The sequence below is a fragment of the Mustela nivalis genome, assembly GCF_964662115.1.
Source record: "Mustela nivalis genome assembly, chromosome: 20".
NCBI lineage: Eukaryota > Metazoa > Chordata > Mammalia > Carnivora > Mustelidae > Mustela > Mustela nivalis.
In genome coordinates, this window is record NC_139039.1 from 26,455,446 (window position 1) to 26,474,665 (window position 19,220).

A 19,220-nucleotide genomic window follows, 5' to 3' on the forward strand; every position below is an offset into this window, starting at 1 on the left:
ATCATGTTGGTGTCTGTGCATGGACAATCAAACATCTTCTTAGGACCCTCATTCAAAAGTTAAACTATCATATCTATTGTCATATGCCTGGGATAAATAAAGACTGTTCTGATCCATAAGGAAAAAAATGGTTGTCAGATTAAAGAAGTTCAAGCAGAATTAAAAGGCTACAGACACGAAGTCACGTTGTTACCTATGCATGATCAACAAATACAATGTAGTACCATATGCATATTGGAAATGAAAGCTGCTCTTACACTGAAACAAACTGATCGCTATATCCAAATTAGTATATATATAAAGTTGCTTTTTACATAAGACTTGGCAAGAACTGAACTTAAGTAAATGCAGCTCCACACCACCTGCTGAAAATCATTTTGACACCAGTGCACAGAGAGTTCTTTGATCTGTGGATTATTTACTGAGGTTCAAGGTAGTCTGCGTTTTATCATCGGTTTTCATTGTCTTGGCCCTTGTTCAATCCAATTTAGGAGAATACTTGAAATACTGTTTCTTCTAGTAGCATGCAAACACTCTAGGAATTTGGTGCCTTCCTGAATAATCTATGCTTGTTCTGTAGGTACAACCTAAGACACTTTTCAAGAACAAAGAGATTAGATTCGCTTTAGTTTAAATTGTCTAAAGAGAGTTCTCGGTTGTAGATGTGTTAATGGCTTTAGTACAAATAATGGAAATAGAATCACACATTTTTGTGACTCATCCAAGAAGACTTTCGGTTTTAGGTTCTTCTGGAAAGCTTAATCACCCTGGCCCTTCTTTTAACAACTTGGAAAATGTCTTGCCTGATTAGGAAGTTAGTCATTTCACATTCTGACATCTAAAACAATGAGAAGCTTAAAAACCTCACCAATTACATTGATATGTTACAGGATACATCACTTTAAAGATGAAAAGCCCAAGGACCTCTGGCGCCTTTCTTTGTTCTTGTTCATTTTATTTTCCTTTTTGAGTGGCAGATGTTTTGTAAATATCTGCATTGGAATTCAAACAACAAATGTTGACACTTGGGTCTCTAGCCTCGTTTAAAAACAGTCTGATTTTTTATTAGCAGGTTCTGTATTCTGGGAGTTGGCCTTCCTTCTGTCCGATGTTTTCCTTAACGATCAGCATTATTCTGAAGCGAATTGGATCTTTGTCATTTAGCTTTAAAAAACTTAGGACAGTTTTAAACAAAACGTGTTCTGAAACGGAGTGATGATGTCAAATTTGGGACATGTTCTTCCAGTCTTCATTTTCTGGAGACTGTTTATTCCTCCTTGTTTTAGCAGTTGCCTCAGACTTGGTCACAGACATCCCCTGAGGCTTTTCTTTTCTATTTATTTTATCCATTTAAGGTTAACTTATTAAGAGTTTTGCTACCGAGAGATTAAAATAAATATGTTTGATGGAGCTTTCTCAAGGCTCCTGGACTGACCACGGCTTTCTTCCCTGACTTCACTGGCATCTCTTCAATACAGGCCATGTTAAGGCTTCCAAGGAGAGTTTCCGCATGAGTTGTTACATTTTTCTGTGTTTGGGGGGATGGGAGGGATCATGTGCCTCTTATTTGTATGCACTGAAAAATCAGAGATAAAATTCATCCTAATAAACTTTCCTTCCTAATAAACTTTTTTGAAAGTCAGTTGCCCTCGGGACTCCTGGATGGCTCAGTCGATTAATCGTCTGCCTTTGGCTCAGGTCATCATCCCAGGGTCCTGGGATCGAGTCCGGCATCGGGCTCCTTGCTCAATGGGGAGCCTGCTTCTCCCTCTGCTTGCTGTTCCTTCTCCTCCTCTCTCTCTCTTTCTGACAAATAAATAAGTAAAATCTTGAAAGAAAGAAAGAAAGAAAGAAAGAAAGAAAGAAAGAAAGAAAGAAAGAAAGAGGGAAGTCAATTGGCCTGTGAGATTTTACTGTAAAATTCACAGTAACTTTTAGTAACTCAGTATAAGAGATGGCCTCTCCAGGCAAGAATGTGACACAACACAATGAGGTGACACAAAAACACTACATAACAAAGCTATCATCTGTAACATTTTCAGCTTATAGCTCTAAAAAATTAATTGGAGTGACTTTCATTGCTATGATTTTATCCATTCTCTGTCTTCACTGCTTTAGTATTGATTGAATACCAAGGTGTTAGGAATTTAATCTGTCATTAAAAAGAAATCCTTTGCCTCTTGGTTCATAATTATGTCTCCTATCATTTAAGTGGTACCCCCCCCCATGCTATTATATTTCTCCATTTCTCGCCAACCCTGGGAGAGAAGATAGGTATCGTTGTACTTAGCAGGTGTTCACATTTTATCATTAAAATGTCACAGTAGTGATGAACAAAACCGGGCTTTCTTTCTATAAGAGGTGATCTTGGCTTGCCATATTGAAAGGAAATGATGGATAATGAATAAAGCTGACCACATGAGGACCGGAGAAATAGTCAGAAAGGATGAGAGGGCAAAAACTCTGGCAAAGACAAGAAAGTCAGGGAGCTCATTGGGTGCACTTTCTAGAGACTGAAGGGAAATATATTTATCAAAAGTCCTTCTTGGCAGATCACGACAGATTTTTTTCATTTCAACCTTATCCCCACTTAACCATAATGTATAAATATTTTAAATTATCAGATGTTAGAGTGCTAATGTACATGAAAAGGAAAGTGTGGGGCTAGAGAAGTTCATGTTCATTTAGGCACAGGTCCTATTCAGAAGCAAAGGCAGAGTGCTTGGGGTGAAACATCTCTTTCAGAGCTCTCATTCTTAAAGAACTTCTTCCCATGACAGCATGTCCCTCCCCTTTGGTCTTAGTGTGTGGATAAGTAAGAAACTCTAAAAATGGCCTAAGACAATATGCCAGGGAAAGAACTAAGTCATCTCAGATATCATAAAATAATACACAATATCTTAAAACTTTTTTCTACATCAAGCCACATTCCACCAACCATTTCTAATGAATTAATCTCAATTGTTATACATCAAACACTTTATTGGGGAAAAAACACTGTATCTAATCCCGAATCAGAAATGGATTTTGTAGTAACTATTTCCTGCATCTTAAGAAAAAAATAGGTGAATCTCATCTTCCTTGACTGTTCGCTCAAAAAGTATGTTCAATACATTGACTCAGTAATATATTGAACAATGTAAGATCATGATTTCAAATAAAATAAATTAAATAATGTTACAAATTGAATAATAAAAGGTAATGACTTCAAAGTACCAGACTACCTTCCAAAAGAGGACATTCACCAACCAATTGACCCCTTCAGGCTTAGAAAACAAAACTGTTAGTATAAATTGAAAGAACTTTAATTTTTAACAAAATTCCCCTCGACATCCGTGAGCGGTCACCATTAAACAAAAACCTATGTTTATGTTTATGTTTATGATCATGAACCAATAATGACTGAAGTGTAACTTGAATACAATTAGAAATTTTGCCCCCTCATTAAGCCCTGATTTAAAATAAGACTAATGATAATGTGATATTAACTCAAAGGTACACCAGAAACAAGACAAAAACACGCTTTCATGATATTTTGTTCCACACATAGTGAACAGATTAATGCATCATTTTTTTTCTACAGGAAAACTGAAGACTTTAATAGCAAACCCTCCAAGGTCAAAATGAATACAGGTATGCTGTCTCTGTTAGTTTTAAACTCTTTAGCCTTCCTCTTTAAAAATCATCTTGGCCCCAAATTATTAAGTTTGGTACTCTGCTGATCTGATTAGTCTAAGTTCATTACTTAATTTCTTTGTCTTTGTACTTCAGTCCTATGGCTATCAAATGTAGAATTTTCTGTTTTGCTATCTTCTCTTACTCCCTTTTCCATTACCATATCTTGAAATTAACTCCTACATGCCCCAGGAAAAAGTAGCATGTCATTTGATGCATACATTTGAAATTTCTCACTTAAAATAGCCTACATTCATAGGCAAATTGCTCTAGTGGAAAATATTTAAAATTCCCTTTTCTATAAACACTTTATGTTAACTATGTTAACAGTTAGAGTACCAAAGCTTCATGTGAGATCAGCTTCATTAATCTAGACATGATACACGTAAAGTCATAAGCATTATACTTTATGAATGAAAACAGTGTCTCCAACTACCTTTAACAACATTGAGGTCCCTGAATTCTGTATTGTATACAATTAATTGTAACAGTGTTTGGGACACATGCTAGGTACATATGAATTTTTTTTTCCATAGTAGAAATATTTTAACATATTTTCAGCTTTCCTCCCTGTAATTGTTATATTCTCTATCAAGTAATTCTGTAAAATAACTTTCCCACTGAAATTCTGTAACCTATGTTCTAAAAAATGCTATTTCCTGTCCACGAGTGATCACTGGAAAGTTGTTTCAGCCAGTTAACTCCAAGGCAAAGGAGAAAAGGTAGTTCAAGACCTTTTCTCACACCAAGCTGCCTGCCTTTATGCTGTTGCTTATTATTAGCAAAATGCCCTAAGGGAGGGTTAACAATCATTCGTGGGAACCAATATATGTAGAGACATAGTCACTTGTCTTTGTCCATGAGTCTGTGGCTGTCCCTTACCAGAAACCTACAACAGTTGACATCAGCTGGCCCAGAAAATGCAGTTATAAATGTGGAGAGCCACAGGCAAGATGAGGATATTAGACATAATAAAATATATAAGGAAGGCTTAGAAATCAAGAGAAATGATAGCCCTAGAAATGGACCAAGTAAAGGCACTGGGACAATTGAAAATATGGCTGGTAGACACTGGAAATGAAAGCAGAAATACTTTTAGGCAAAGGGATTGAAGAAAGCAAAAAGAATAGAGAGGAACAGGTGAACAGGAGAAGTCATGGTGTAAAGTCACTCCAGCAGAAGGACCACAGCAGGAAATTATATTTGCTGATTGTTCTCAGGCATCTTCCCACAGATGTATGCTGAGGCTAACTTCCCAGGATCCTTCATTTTGTGGAGTGCTGATTTGCCTTTATATTATCATGCTGTTAATGACAGAGGTATAATATATGATTATATGAAATATGCTGTATTCATTACAATGCATTCAATAATTAATCTTCCTTGTCATAGAATGCAATCCCTCATAGCAAATAGGCAAAAGGAAATTTGTACATTTGCTTAGGTCCCTGGGATACTTGAGCCAAATTACTGCTCCAGCAGCATGAATGTAATTCTCGAAAACATGCTCTTGTTAAAAGAAGTAAGCTCAGCTCTCTATGGAATGCGAATTTGCATAGTTATTTTGCTTGTCTGGGTGAATTTACGCATGTATATGTACATAAAATATGATATTCAAACATATGCATACAAAGTCGATTAGAAGTGACTGGAACCTTTTGTTTAAAACTCGAAAGTACTACTATAATGTTGCTATAAAAACATACCACTTTAAAATATATACATATAAATATTGCTGTAGGAAGTTGAGGAAAGCATTGCTGCTCTATCTACAAAATGAAGTAGAAATTAGTTCCTAAATATCTGTACATAAAATCGGTCTTGGTTATCTACTTAACAATCATCGAAGAGATATATTACTATTTCAATGTCCATGCATCAGTCACTAACAGGTTTTGAAAAAATATTAAGTTAGCTTTTTCATTTTTAGTCAAATGCATGATAGAAGAGCCAAAGAAATGGAATTAATTTTTTTGTATAAAAATACCTAAATATACAAAATAGCAATATACAAAACATGCTGTATTTCCGCTCTTAGAATTTGTGAACCATTGTTTTCTTAGGAAAACCTTGGCTCTTAAAGAAAGGAAGGAGAGACAGGCATCAAATAATGCATAGTGTGTGATTTACCTATGAGTGTTTCCCAGCAGTTGGAAACAGCTCCTAGGAGGCCTACAGCGGGATGCAAAAGTGGACCACTTTGCAGGCTGGGGATGAGTGTGAAGGTGAGAAAAGCATCATGATTCTTTAGAATGATCTCCAGTGTGCAATACAGAATCCTCATTTTGAGATCGTAAAAAAAATGTACCTTCAAGGAATAGTAGAAATTATCAACACATAAGTAAGTAGAAACAGAATAGAATAGATTGCTCTCTCCTAGCAATTTCACAAAGGTCTCAACTTTTCGAGGGGAGCTCTGTATTAAACTGTTAATAAAAACTGATGCCCCATTCATTTTATGTAGGTCTGAGAATGGCTTAGAATACAGATATTGTTTAACACAGAGATTTCTACCCTTCCTCGTTTTACAGAGCCAAGATATCTTAGTAATTTTTAGCCACACTCTCAAGCCAAAAGAAATACCTAACTGTTCTATTTATTAATTAGTAGGGACAGACAACTTAATAAGTACTTATGTTCTACCAACTGAGAAGCAATTTGAAAAAAATAATATACTCTAATAAAAAAAACAATCATTTTATTTTATTCTTTATAACCATAGTTACCTACTAATGGGATGTGTTTGTCTGTTGGACACACCAAAACATCTCAGATCATGGAATTTGAGCATACGTTGCCCCTCTCTCCTACTGGTCCAAAATTATTTTCAGAGGGTACTTTGCTCTTTGCCACAGTGGTCACCCAAACTCAGCTTTTCAAAAATGTGATATCATGTCAAGGAAGACAATACAATCTATTACATTGAAAATGGGAACTAGCTCAGGCTAGTGGTTCACACAGTGTCTGATAGGTATTACTGTGTTCTCTTCAAGGACATAAAACAGCCTTCCCAAACCCTTGTGAATCTCCTGATGGGGTCCAGGGTGCCTCCGTGCAATTTTGGAACAATGGGTTAACCAGTGACTCTGAATCTCCTCATTGTGGAATGTTTCTTCCTCATTCCTGCTGGTTTTCAGATGTTCAGAGTTAAAAGAACTAGAAAATAAAATTTCTCAGAGGCCAGTTTCTACTTTCAACAGCCTTGACTACCCAGTCCTCTTAGACCATTGATAGCTGCTATCCACGACATCTTCACTGACATCACCTTTATCTGCAACACTCCTCCCTTGTAGCTATTTTTTTTTTTGTTTTTGCAGTTTGATAAAATCCTATTGATGCCTCTCAGAAGATATCTTTAGTATTGTATGTTTCTACCATTTCTGCCTTTCTGTGTTTGATCTTTGATTTATTTGACTTCATGTCTGTTGCTTCAAATCATTTTTCTGTATTCGTTATTGTCCTCATTAGGAAGCTGTTAAACACGTATTTAAAAAATTATATTCTGATACCAGAGTCACTCTCCCAGTTTTAAGTTCTACTGACCTCACTGCTTGTGATTTAACCAATAATTAATTCAAATCGCACCTCCACGCACTCTTAAATTCCCTCACTTCCAATAAACAAAGTGGTTACTTTCCTTTCAGAAATAAAGAAAAAGGGGAAAAATGAGAATACCGTGTGGCAATATATAATGATCATGTTATCATATTGGTGGCTCTATTACTTGTTTTCTTGTTCTGACTTTCAAAAAGAATTCAATTTCAGTTGTTTTCATTCTGAGGGAATGAGCAAAACTATTTATTGCACATTCCATATACAAAGGAATGTGGGAATGAAATTGGAATCTGTTCATAAATAGAACATGAACCTTCTAATTTTAGAAGACTAAACTCACATCACATTGAAATAGCTGATGCCTTTTCACTTATTTTATTTCACATTGCGATTTGCATAAAGTTTAAGTATACAGATCCTCATATACATAGTATTTCAAAGTATAAAAACAATATAATTTTTTAAACATTGGTCCTTTCGATACTGTATATATCAATATTACCTTTGATTCCAAATCGGCTAATTATTTCCATAACAATAATAACTATGAGAAAATAGAGAATTTCTGTAATAATAGATGTTTCTTTATGAATCTGATATATCAAATATACCATGCGGTATAGGTAAATAACTTTTACTTCAAGAAGTGATTTCAGGGGTGCCTGCGTGGCTCAGTGGGTTAAAGCCTCTGCCTTCAGCTCAGGTCATGATCCCAGAGTCCTGGAATCGAGCCCCGCATCGGGCTCTCTGCTCAGCAGGGAGCCTGCTTCTCCCTCTCTCTCTGCCTGCCTCTCTGCCTACTTGTGATCTCTCTCTCTCAAAAAAATAAATAAAATATTTTTTTAAAAGTGATTTCAGCTACCTTTAGGAATCATAAGTAGTTAAAATACAGTAAAACCCAAATGATGAATACAAAATATGTTACCCCATAGCTCGCAACAGAGTCAAGACAGGTTGTCCTAACCCTAAAAGCTACTCGCACCGCTTATAAATTTACTATTAATCAAATTTCAATGGTATAAGCAAAGCTGAGTTCTATATTTGTGTTTTCATTTAAAAAAACCTATAACATCTTACGTATAAAAGACAAGCATCTATTTGTATGACCCCTGGTTTTCTGTTCCGTTCTGTTTGTTTTAGTTTGGGGCAGGTGTGAAATTTTTAGATGTCTTCCATGGTTACTAATCCTGACTGTCTTCTTCCTCCTGGCTGTCTGGCACCTTCCACTTGAAATGCATGACCGTGCATGTGCTTTCTCCTTTGCTGTGGCCTCTGCTGTGTCATTTTTTTGCTTTCAGATAGCGGTGGGTGTGCTCGCAAACGTGCTGCCATGTCTGTTACAATAACATCTGTGAAGAGAGTTCAGAGTTCTCCAAACCTATTGGCTGCAGGTATAATATCACTAACTCACATCAAATGGCTTAATCTGACCTTTCTCTCTTTCCAGAGTTATCTCCTTGGGATGATGAAAGCAGCTGTAAATACCTTTCTAATGGCCGACCAGTTCTTATTTTTCTTGTCTCAAGAACAGCTCCTATCCCTTCTGTTTTTGTTCTAAAAATAAAAAGCCAAAGGAATCTGATATCTTATTTTTTTAAAAATTGTTTAAAAACTAATTAAAAAACAAGTCACCTGCCAAAAATGTGTTGAGGAACAACTACAAATGTTAATAACTATTTAAGTGGTTTTTTTTCCTCTCATGAGTTAAAGTAATAGAATATTTAGTTAAGATAACTCACAGGTGCTTTAGTTGTTTTTCACCTAAAAACTGCTGGGGGGGTGCGGTGGGCATCCACGGGGTGAGGGGGCAGCGGGCAGGAAAAGGGATTTGCAGGAAAGTGAATTGTTATTAATTCACTTCTTCGCCAAAGGTCACACAAAAAAATGGGATCAAATATTAGTTTTGAAAAAGACCTTAAAATATCTTTTAATCTAATCTGCAAAGACCCTTCTAATGTAAATTTTTAAACATCTTGGTCCAGTAAGGAGGAGCGCCTACCCACAGATATAGATAAATCTGTAGAAAGTAGTTGGGAGTGTGACCTTTCGGCCTCCCCTGATGTGTGTCTCTTTATGACTTACACCGGTGGGTACAGTCTGCACTGAGAGGGGTTACTGATACAAAGGATCAAAGTGAACCCAGCAACCCCCACGACCTGACATAGGGCTATACCTTCTCGTGACTGATTGGTTAGCTGGCTGGTTGGTTAGTGGGTGTTTCCTTGTTTTTTCTTTATAATATTTGTGGGTTTGGGAAAAGTTGGAGAGAGATAGTGTTTAAATAATTTTAATCTACAATGTGCCTAGCAGTCTTTTACACACATAAATTTAGTAGTTAATTAATACTGAAGATGTCCTTGGTTAAAGCCCCGTTGATCCTAGGCAGCCATGTTGAGGAAAAAAACAGGCTTTCACATGTAGAATTCCCACCCTTACTCACCACCACCTCCAGTTCACAAATGGTTAAATACCAGTCCAGGTGGTTCCATAATACAGTGCATTTTAAGAAACAAATTACATTGCAATGTGTATAGTATGATATCATTTTGGTTAAGAAAAATCTCTCTATATGTTTGTTCGTGTGTGTATGCCCATGGGAAAATGTTAGAAAAACGCAAATGTGGATACCTGAGGGAAATGGGAATGAAGGAAGAAGAAAACAAACAAACAAACAGATTAAATAAATAAATAGAATTCTAGGGCCAGCAGGTAACTGGAATGCCAAACCACAAATATCATTGACATTTCAACCAAGTAAAATTCTGTCCCAAGCTACTCAGATGTGGACCCCTTTGCGTGTCCCATTTGGGAACATGGCACTATTTCAACAATGCCAACTTGTTATGATTTACAAAAGTAACCACGAAAGAAATAACAGTAGGTTGAAATAGAGATCGCCATTCTGGAGAGTCAAAACTAGAATATCAATTTCATTTCACTCAACTTAGTGGAAAAATTGGAATGCTTCAGAATCAAAATAACAAAAGATTTAATACTTTAGGAACGTGAAATAATCTTCAGTAGTAAAAGTAGGTAATGGCTCTGGACGATTTAAACTTTTGTATCACTAGGAGTAAGACCTCTAGAGAATGAAGTCCCTTGAACTTTGTTTATTGTTACATGAGAAATGGATCTCTTTTGTATTAATTAGACACATGAGATATGATTCCCTTTGCAAGGAAGTTTTAATTACATTTTGAAGAAAATTATATTTTCTGCCTCTTTATGTCTCTTATAGTATGTGGTAGCCTTCACAAGAACTTATTTGACACAGTGTCTTTTTGTGAATCAAAGGGGAGTTAGTAAATATTTACTACATCAGTTATTATTAAAATAAAACAGCCTTTAAGCAAAAGACCACCTCCACAAAGGATTCTCAGCTTCCCTCCCTCCACCCTCAGGTCACAAAGTCAGGACGAGTCATTGATTATTTATTTATCCCTTAAATCAGTGTGTCTTGGTCAACTCTTTAGGAGTAAAGTCCCAATGGACAATTCATAGCATACCCTGATGTTTTCAACCTAAGCTAGAACCACAGCAATGACTATGGTGACCATTTTATTTTACCAAAACGCTTGTCAGTCTAAAATAACACTGATTTGGTGGTACACTATGGTGACTGAATCCGGCCAACACCACCCATGTGTTTTATACATGGCCTTAGGAAATGTCATCTGTTTGTACCTCAAGTTTCCTTTCTTTAAAAAAGAATTATTTGTCCTTTTCCTACCTCTCTGAGAACTTAATCATTTCCCAAACTCACAAAGATTTGTCATAATTCAATAAGAGTAAATGAAGAAAATAAATAAAATGGCTTATCACAGTACTTAGAAACACAGTAGGCATTCAATTAGTTGAATTAATATGTTCAATTAATTTTTGCAAAGCATTTGAGCTCTCTAAAGAAAGGAGCTATAAGCATTAAAATCATCATAATTTTCAAGAAAAGTATAGTTTATAATGTGTAGTATAGCATACCAGTTAAGAGGCATTTAAATAAAACCTCAGAGTAAAGATTACAATGTAACAGGTACCACCAACACAGCTACGTAAAAATCATAATGTTGGAATCACAAAATCAGAAAGGACCTTTGAGGGCCTCCAGCCCCATCCCCAAACTGAGTCAGGAATGCTTTGCCAACTTCTGCAACAAGTGTCCACCACTTTCTGTCTGGACATGGGGAACATTCATTGTATCAGTGAAGACCGCTTATAGTTTTTAATTCTCACAGACAGTATTTATATTCACATGCAAAATAGCCAGGGAATGATAAATCTGTCCCATTTATTCATTCTTGAATTTTCAGAGAAGCAATGACCATCAACTAAGGAATACCAGAAATCAAAGCCTCTGATCCCTAGGATTTTCACGAGTGAACAAGAAACTGGGCAAAACCATTTTCACCATGAATCTGCCAAATCGTTTACATGCTAGTTCTGTTTTGTTTTGAACCAATGTTCTCTTTACTTGACATGGTTCCAGGATGCTTTCTGTCACCTGCTCCAAGCCACACTTGTCCTCCCTTCCTAATCTTTCTTGGCAGAAATTAAATAAAAGCAAGTCTATGGGAATAGTATTCATGCGGGATGGTATTTATCTTTCAGGGCCTCTGAAGAATTATAATAAAATAGCAAATCAGGATTGGACATATTAAATATATAAATATGTTAAATATATTATGTTAATATCTATAAAAAATTATATAAATATATAAATGTATTGGTTAAATTGAATATAACTGGTTTATGTTAAAAAAAAAAAAAGCAAACATTGTACATGTGAGTATCCTTAAGAGACCACCCACTTAAAGGTAGACTTTAATCATTAAGACTCATTAAAATACAGGTTCATCCTGAAGTTTTAATCCATGGCTGTTTTTTTCCCTTCTCCTTGCTCATAATTCTACACACTTGTGTCTACCATGTTAATCAGGGCTCAGTAGAGTTTATCTATATTATTATTTTTTAATTTGAGTATAGTTTTAAAAGCTCACCATTCTTAATATGTCATATTTCCTGTAGCAGAGGTACAGTTTCATTTGGAAATCCTGGGCCCAGTACAGGGGGAGAGAGAGGCTTCTGGTGGAGCTCAGAGTGACTGTCCTCTGAGTCTCACACTTAATGTTTACCCCACTATAGTTTTCATAATCTCCCATATGGTCACCAGTAAGAAGAAACAGAGCTGCCCCCTCCACAAACTGTCAATTAAAGGGAGTTTATTTCAAGTGTCTTTCAAATCTGCTCAATCAATATACCTTCCCCCACTACACCACATCTGTACCCCTTCCGTGCCCAGCACATACCCACACATCCTTCCTTATGAGCTCAGTTTATCAAACTAAGAGTGAAATAAACTCCCTATTCTTAAGCAAATAATTATAAGATAAATAACAATAATTCATGCTTCTTCCCCTTTCAGTGCCTTTCCTTCAAGTCCCCAAATGTGTTCCTCGTCACAAATAGTATGTGATGTGCAGGTGGTCAGGACATCTCTCTCCCTGAGTGCTCCAAAGCAGAATTCTAACGATTGTATTGCTGCCCTTTTTGTCTTCTTTATGAAGTCCTCATCATTATTTAAGTGATAGAGAATTTCCATCACTTCTGCTTACATTAAATCTTAGAAATAGAGTCCAGTAAGCATTCCACATATAACTCTTGAAAGTTATTTTTTACTTTGCAGTACCCATTTTATTACTTTGATTTTGAATTCATTGGAGATAAATTTTGCTAAATTAGCTATTACCATAAAGGATAAAGATTTAATAGTGTTCTCTAACTCACCTGAGCTGGAGACATGGTAATGTACTCTGTACGAATTCACATTTCTTTTTCTTCCTTTGATTTGGAAAGAATATCAAATATTTGATCTAAAAATCAAACTCACTTCTCAACTCATTTTTATCACTCCAAATTCATGTGTTTAGATTTCAAAATATAAGAAAGAAAAGGACGAGTCCTTTCATATGTAACATTCATGTTCTATTAGGCATTGAAATACAGCAGTTTAATCATGGTCTCAGGGATCCTGAGGGAGGAGTTCAGGATTGGACAGATCAGCCTGGATGACCACTCAAGGTCCTTTCTAAATGTCAGGCTTTATATTTCTATGTGAAGTTGGCCATGTGGTAATAAAGAGCCAAACAATGCCAACAGATTACCTCAAGTGTGCATAAGTTACGGAAGATTCTTGAATGTATAATTTGAATAAAACCAATAGTCATTGAGTCTCTTTCCAACTGCATTATCAAAAGCAATTTATTAATACCAGAACTCATTTTCCACAGCTTACCACAAGACAATGGAATATATTGTAATAACTCTTTTACATTTGAATACAAAATTACTTTAAAACGGTGCTAAGGAGAAAATTCAAAGTCTGGAGTAGAGAAAGATTTGAAAATATCACATAATATGGTAGAAACAAGTACACTTTCTTAAAGTACAAAAATGAATTGCAAACTACAAAAAATTGATTGCTATCCAACACAGGAGTTGTGTATGGTCTGTAACACAGGAGCACTAGAAGCTAGGTACCTGGTATTGATTTAATGCTTGGAGAAAATCATCACTGCTTACAAACTAGATTCCTTTTGATCCTTTAATTTGGTATTTTAAAATTCACACATCCAGCTTGGGCAAAAATACGATAGAATTACATGGTTGCAATATTATTGAAGGAAAAAAATCAGTGTTTGTCATATGTGTCAATTACATAATTACATATTTTATTTAATGAATGATACTTTCATGGAAATAAAAATAAATGCACAAACCTCCCATTTAGTACATTTGAGTTACTTTGAGGCTTAGAAATGAGATAATGTTTGCAAAAAAAAAAAAGTGGATGTGGCTTTTTGCCAAATGGTCTTTACTGGATTATTCACTTCTTTTTCCCTAGTAGTAATGTCAACATTTCTTTTTCTTTTAGGGCGTGATTCTCAGTCACCAGACTCAGGTACAGAAAAGCTACTCTGAATAATCATTACATTTGTTGTGAGTTTTTCTTAACATATCTGTAGTCACATTGTTGACCTCATAGTAAACTTCAAATGCATATACGGTTATGTCTATTAAACTGAATTTAATTTCTAAAAACAAATCTTCAATTTTGAAAATAGAAATAAATTTTACCCCCTAAAAAATGTTAAAAGTGAACATAGATATTTTTGTATCCAATTTGTTTTCCCTTAATGAAAGCTTGGAGATCTTACAATGATCGAAATCAAGAGACACTGAACGGAGATGCTACATATTCCTCTCTTGCAGCAAAAGGTTTCAGAAGTGTTCGACCAAACTTACAAGAAAAAAAGTCCCCAACTCAGGTAATCCTGCACATTCTTGTCTATGGGGTTATGTGAAAGCAACGTTTTTAGACTGTGCCCTAGACCCTTTCTCTAGTAACAGGTGCATATTTGGATACATATTTTATCTTTAATGTTTTGGTTTTGTATTTGTATTCCTTGCCAACCTTATATTTACAACATAGAAGACATGTTTTAAGTTTCAAAACAGGTTTTGTGGGGTTTTATTTTGAATTCAGCTCATAAAAGTAGATCACTTTCTAACATACTGTTAACCATATTTTCTAATTTTTATAAAGCTGTTAGCTGATGTTTGGATTTCAAAGTTATGAGGTCAGCAATATGTTATTTATTCAATAAACATAAATCATGCAACTGTTTATTATATTAACTAAAAGAACACTGTGTTGGAGATATTAGCAAAATGGTGTCCCAAAGGTGGACAATGTTATTGAAACAATGTGACTAAACATACAGTACCTATACCTCAAAGTCTAAAACTATGCATATACCTCAAGGCCTAAAAATATGCCAAGAGAACACATGTTCAGTTTTAACATAATTTTCAAGAATATAATGGAGACAAACTTCATAATGTATTCTGTCTAAAAACTATTTTCTCCCAGAAGGCAACTATTGATAATAAGTTAAAATGCATTCTAAACAGAATGAAAATGATCATTTAATCTAGTCAATAAAATGTTTAGAATAAGAAGAAGGTACGCCATTGCTTTACTTTCTTTAAGGGTAAGGTTGACACTAGTTTCTACAATTACTAACTTTGACTTTCTCTCTGTTTTTCCTTCAACATTATTTCTCTCTCCGGATGTTTTTGGCAATCCAGGCACCCTTTCCACCACCCAGAAAAGAGAGCTCTTGTAGCTCTTTGATAACCAATCACCAAAAGTGTGACATTTTAGACCAATTAGTAACTAACACACAAACTCCCTCCTGTACAAAGTACTCTACTAACAAAAAACCTCTTGAGGGAACTATGTATTCTCATGACGACTCTAACCAGACAATTGTATATTCGGAAGAATCTAACACAACTGTGTCGTATACACAAAAAATCACTAACCCGCTACCAATAGCTGCCAGCACTGGTCCCCTACCAAATGCTGATATCAGCACTCCATTTCTACAAGAAGACTACACACAAGATTCTCAGACTCGAAGAATTTCTACATTGAAACTAATCCATAACCAGGATCTAGGAAGCAGTGTCCACTTTAATACTCCACAGTTCTCTCAGTCTGTGGAAGTCCCTTCATTTCTCAAAAGGCCTTGCTCACCACCCCCTAACCCAGTGCCTGAGATACACACAGCATCTCTTTCCATTCAGATAAATCCCGTTTCAGGACATGATCCTGAAAGCCACAAACAGCTACCTGAGCTTTCTCCAGAGACTACAAAGATACCTCTTCCGCAAGAGAGACAAAAATCTGCAGTTGCTGCGGCCTCCCAGTCCTCAGACTGCCGGGTGGTACATTACACTTTCCAATCTCTTCTTACAGGTGTTCCGTAGAGACCCTAACTCTTTTGGTTTGGGCTTCTTATATAACCTAATGCTTTGTAGTTTCAAGCAGGAAGGGAAAGGAGAAAGAAACCATCTTCCTCAACTTTCTAGTTAAAACCCCACTAAATTCACCAATAAATTTCTAGGTACCTTTTATTTAAAAAACAGTAATATATATCAATATATGTTGTATATGTATGTAGACATGTACACACACAGATCTTTTATCCAGAAATCATGTTCCAAAATTTCTTCCTTCTAAGTATTTATTAGAAGTCAATAATGGATTGGTTACCCTCGACGCTGCAAACCACTTCAGTGCTCAAAGTACTTTTAAGTTTTACAGAAATATATTTTTTAAAGATTTTATTTATTTATCTGACAGACAGAGATCACAAGTAGGCAGAGAGGCAGGCAGAGAGAGAGAGGAGGAAGCAGGCTCCCTGCTGAGCAGAGAGCCTGATGTGGGGCTTGATCCCAGGACCCTGAGACCATGACCTGAGCAGAAGGCAGATGCCTTAACCCACTGAGCCACCCAGGCGCCCCTACAGAAATATTTTTATACCAGACCTCTGAGTACCTAGATTTACTTTATTTACATATACCAAGTCTCTCAAAATAATTAGCAATTATAATTTATTTTGGCAGGAAACATGTATCTTAATTCAACCAGTGCTTATTTATTCCTTTGTAGCTCAGTATTTATTTTCACTGAACCTTGATCAATTCCCACTTCTTAAAATTTATTTCAGAAAGTATATTCATCAATCTTCAATTACCCAAAGAGTTAGGAATTAAATTTTTATTTCCATGTAAGTAAAATTTTCTCATAGTGGCATTCTGCTGACATTTATTCATCATTTAGAAGAGAAATGTGTTCTTGATTTCTGCACAACGGCATAGTGGTAAGAGCATGAGCTTTAAGGATAAACAGATTTCAGTTCAATTCCAACCCTCCCCCCACCTGTAAAGCAGAAACCTTAAGCTTAGATGATTAAAAAGACAAATGGGTGATTTCATACCACTGCTAAAATATCTCCATCAGCTAACTGTGACAGGCAAAATTAATTCACTAGAGAAAGTCCTTTGAATTAAGGTAATATCTTTGGAAAGCCTCCTCTTAAATATGACAATAATTATAATAGCAACTAACAAATACTAAGAGTTTATTATATACAGGTCCTGTTATAGCTTGTGTGTATTTATTAATAACTTCCACAATCTCATGAGGTTGGGAGCAAAATCAAGACACTACAGACAGGGTTCTGCCAGTGTCAGGGAGTAAACTTTTGTCTGGGGACACCTGCCTCTAAGAAGCAAGGGTAGGAGAAGTCATAGCAACACCATTACATTAACAACTTGGGTTACTCATCTAGCATAGTTTGGTTCTTCTAAATGTTTTATTATGCTTGAAAACTCAAGTTTGATAATTTCCTTTTTCCATGGGTTTTTTCACTATCCGTGCTGACCAGTGATAGTTGATTTCATTACATAATCCCCAGAGAATCAGATGATCCACAAATTAAGATTTGAGACCCTCTCACTTTTTTTTCACTCAACAATTATTTATTATTCATCTACTATGTGTCAAGTCTATTCTAGTCACAGAGCTGTATTTGAAACCATTGATATTTAAAATCTTGCCAGGGAGAGGCAAACATTAACAGAAACTTACATAAGTAGATTACCTACATCGGGAAGGAGATTATGTTAATAACTAAGCGCTGCTTAGCAGGGATCTGGGGAGGAGAGTCCATGTTACTTAGGACAGTCAAAGAATCCTCACTGAGAAGACAGAATAGTTTAAAGGGGGAAGCCGTTTCCTGCAAGAGAGAGCATCTAGTGTCAAGGCTTCCGAGCTGAAGTATGCTGGGGGTGCTTGAGGACTGGAAGGAAGCCAGTGGAAAGAAGAGAGAGAAAATAAGGTGTAGAGTAAGCAGAGGTGAAGTCAGAGGTCACAGAGGCCAGATGACAGTAATCCCTGCAAGCCACTGCAGGATTTTTAACTTGTATTCTCAGTAAAAAAATGGAGGTCACTGGGAGATTTGGAACTGCCACAATTGTTCTTGGACTCATCATCTAATTGAATCACTCTGGCAGCTCGGTTGAGAGCAAACTATAGTGGGGCAAGAAGGAGAATAGGCAAGCCAGTCAGGTGGCTCTTGCAACTAAGTAACAAATGATGGTGGCTCAAAACAGGATGGAAGCAATGAAGGTGGGGAGAAATTGGATTCTGGTTGTATTTTGAAAATGGAGAAAAGAGGACTTGCTGACAGACTGGCTTTGTGTGGGACATGAGAGCAAGAAAAGAGTTGACATTGACTCCAAGGTGTCGAGTCATTGCAACTGAGAAGGATGGAATTTGCCATCCTTTGTCCATGGAGACTAGATAACTGTGGGTAGAGCAAGTTTGAAGAAAGTTCCGAGGTTCCATTTGGGACATGGTAAGTTTGAGATGTCTATTAGATGTCCCCATGGAGAGGTCAAGTATGAAATCCAAAATAGGAGTCTGACATTCTAGTGAAGGGTCTAGGTTGGAGATATAAACCATCAGGCTCTGGATGGGTTTTGTAGGCAAGAGACTGAATGAGATCACCAGGGCATGAGTACAGAGAAAACAGGAAGCCCGAGGACTGAGCCCAAGAGCATTGTCATAGCAAGAAGAGGAACCAGCAAAGGAGACTAGAAGGAGCATCTGCTAAGGGAGGAAGAAACCCAGGACCTGTGGTGTCCTAAAAGCCCAGCCAAGAAAGTGTATGGAGAAGGGAACTGTTAACTGCACAAATACTGCTGATAGGGCAAGTGTATGATGAGCCCTGCTAACTCATCCTTGACTTAGTGGTGGGACAGAGACTTTCTCAGATGGGGCTTAAGAGAGAGTAGGAGAAGAGCAATTGGAAAGACATCCTTTCAAGGTGTGAGTATTGTAAGCTCTTTCATCTAGTTATTCCCCACCCCTAAGTCTCAGTCCTTCATCTGTAAAATGGGGATAATAATGGCATTCATCTTATAGCACCACAGTGAGGTTTGAATAAGATACTGTGTATAAGGAATTCAGCATTCTGCCTGCTACATAGTAATCCCTCATTATGTAGTAGTTGTTTTTGTTTTTTAAATAATACCCTTTGAGGGTATTTGGGGCACCCGGATGGCTCTGTTGGTTAAGTGTC

The 19,220-nt window shown here is 36.4% G+C and overlaps 1 protein-coding gene across 32 annotated transcripts in view; it reads left to right on the forward strand.

Moving 5' to 3' along the window:
• The window catches only part of SORBS2 (sorbin and SH3 domain containing 2), a 211,019-nt gene that overhangs the window by 111,342 nt on the left and 80,457 nt on the right, over positions 1 to 19,220 (forward strand). For 7 of the 32 annotated variants that reach the window (XM_082715681.1, XM_082715688.1, XM_082715686.1 and 4 more), the window contains exons 2-5: positions 3,584 to 3,633; positions 8,529 to 8,621; positions 14,159 to 14,185; positions 14,497 to 14,552. In XM_082715681.1, the coding sequence (XP_082571807.1) occupies positions 3,624 to 3,633; positions 8,529 to 8,621; positions 14,159 to 14,185; positions 14,497 to 14,552 (186 nt within the window). In that variant the 5' untranslated portion in view covers positions 3,584 to 3,623. Of the gene's footprint in view, positions 1 to 3,583; positions 3,634 to 8,528; positions 8,622 to 14,158; positions 14,186 to 14,427; positions 14,553 to 15,375; positions 16,018 to 19,220 lie in introns of all 32 variants that reach the window. The other 25 variants (XM_082715684.1, XM_082715671.1, XM_082715676.1 and 22 more) reach the window with 8 other exon arrangements.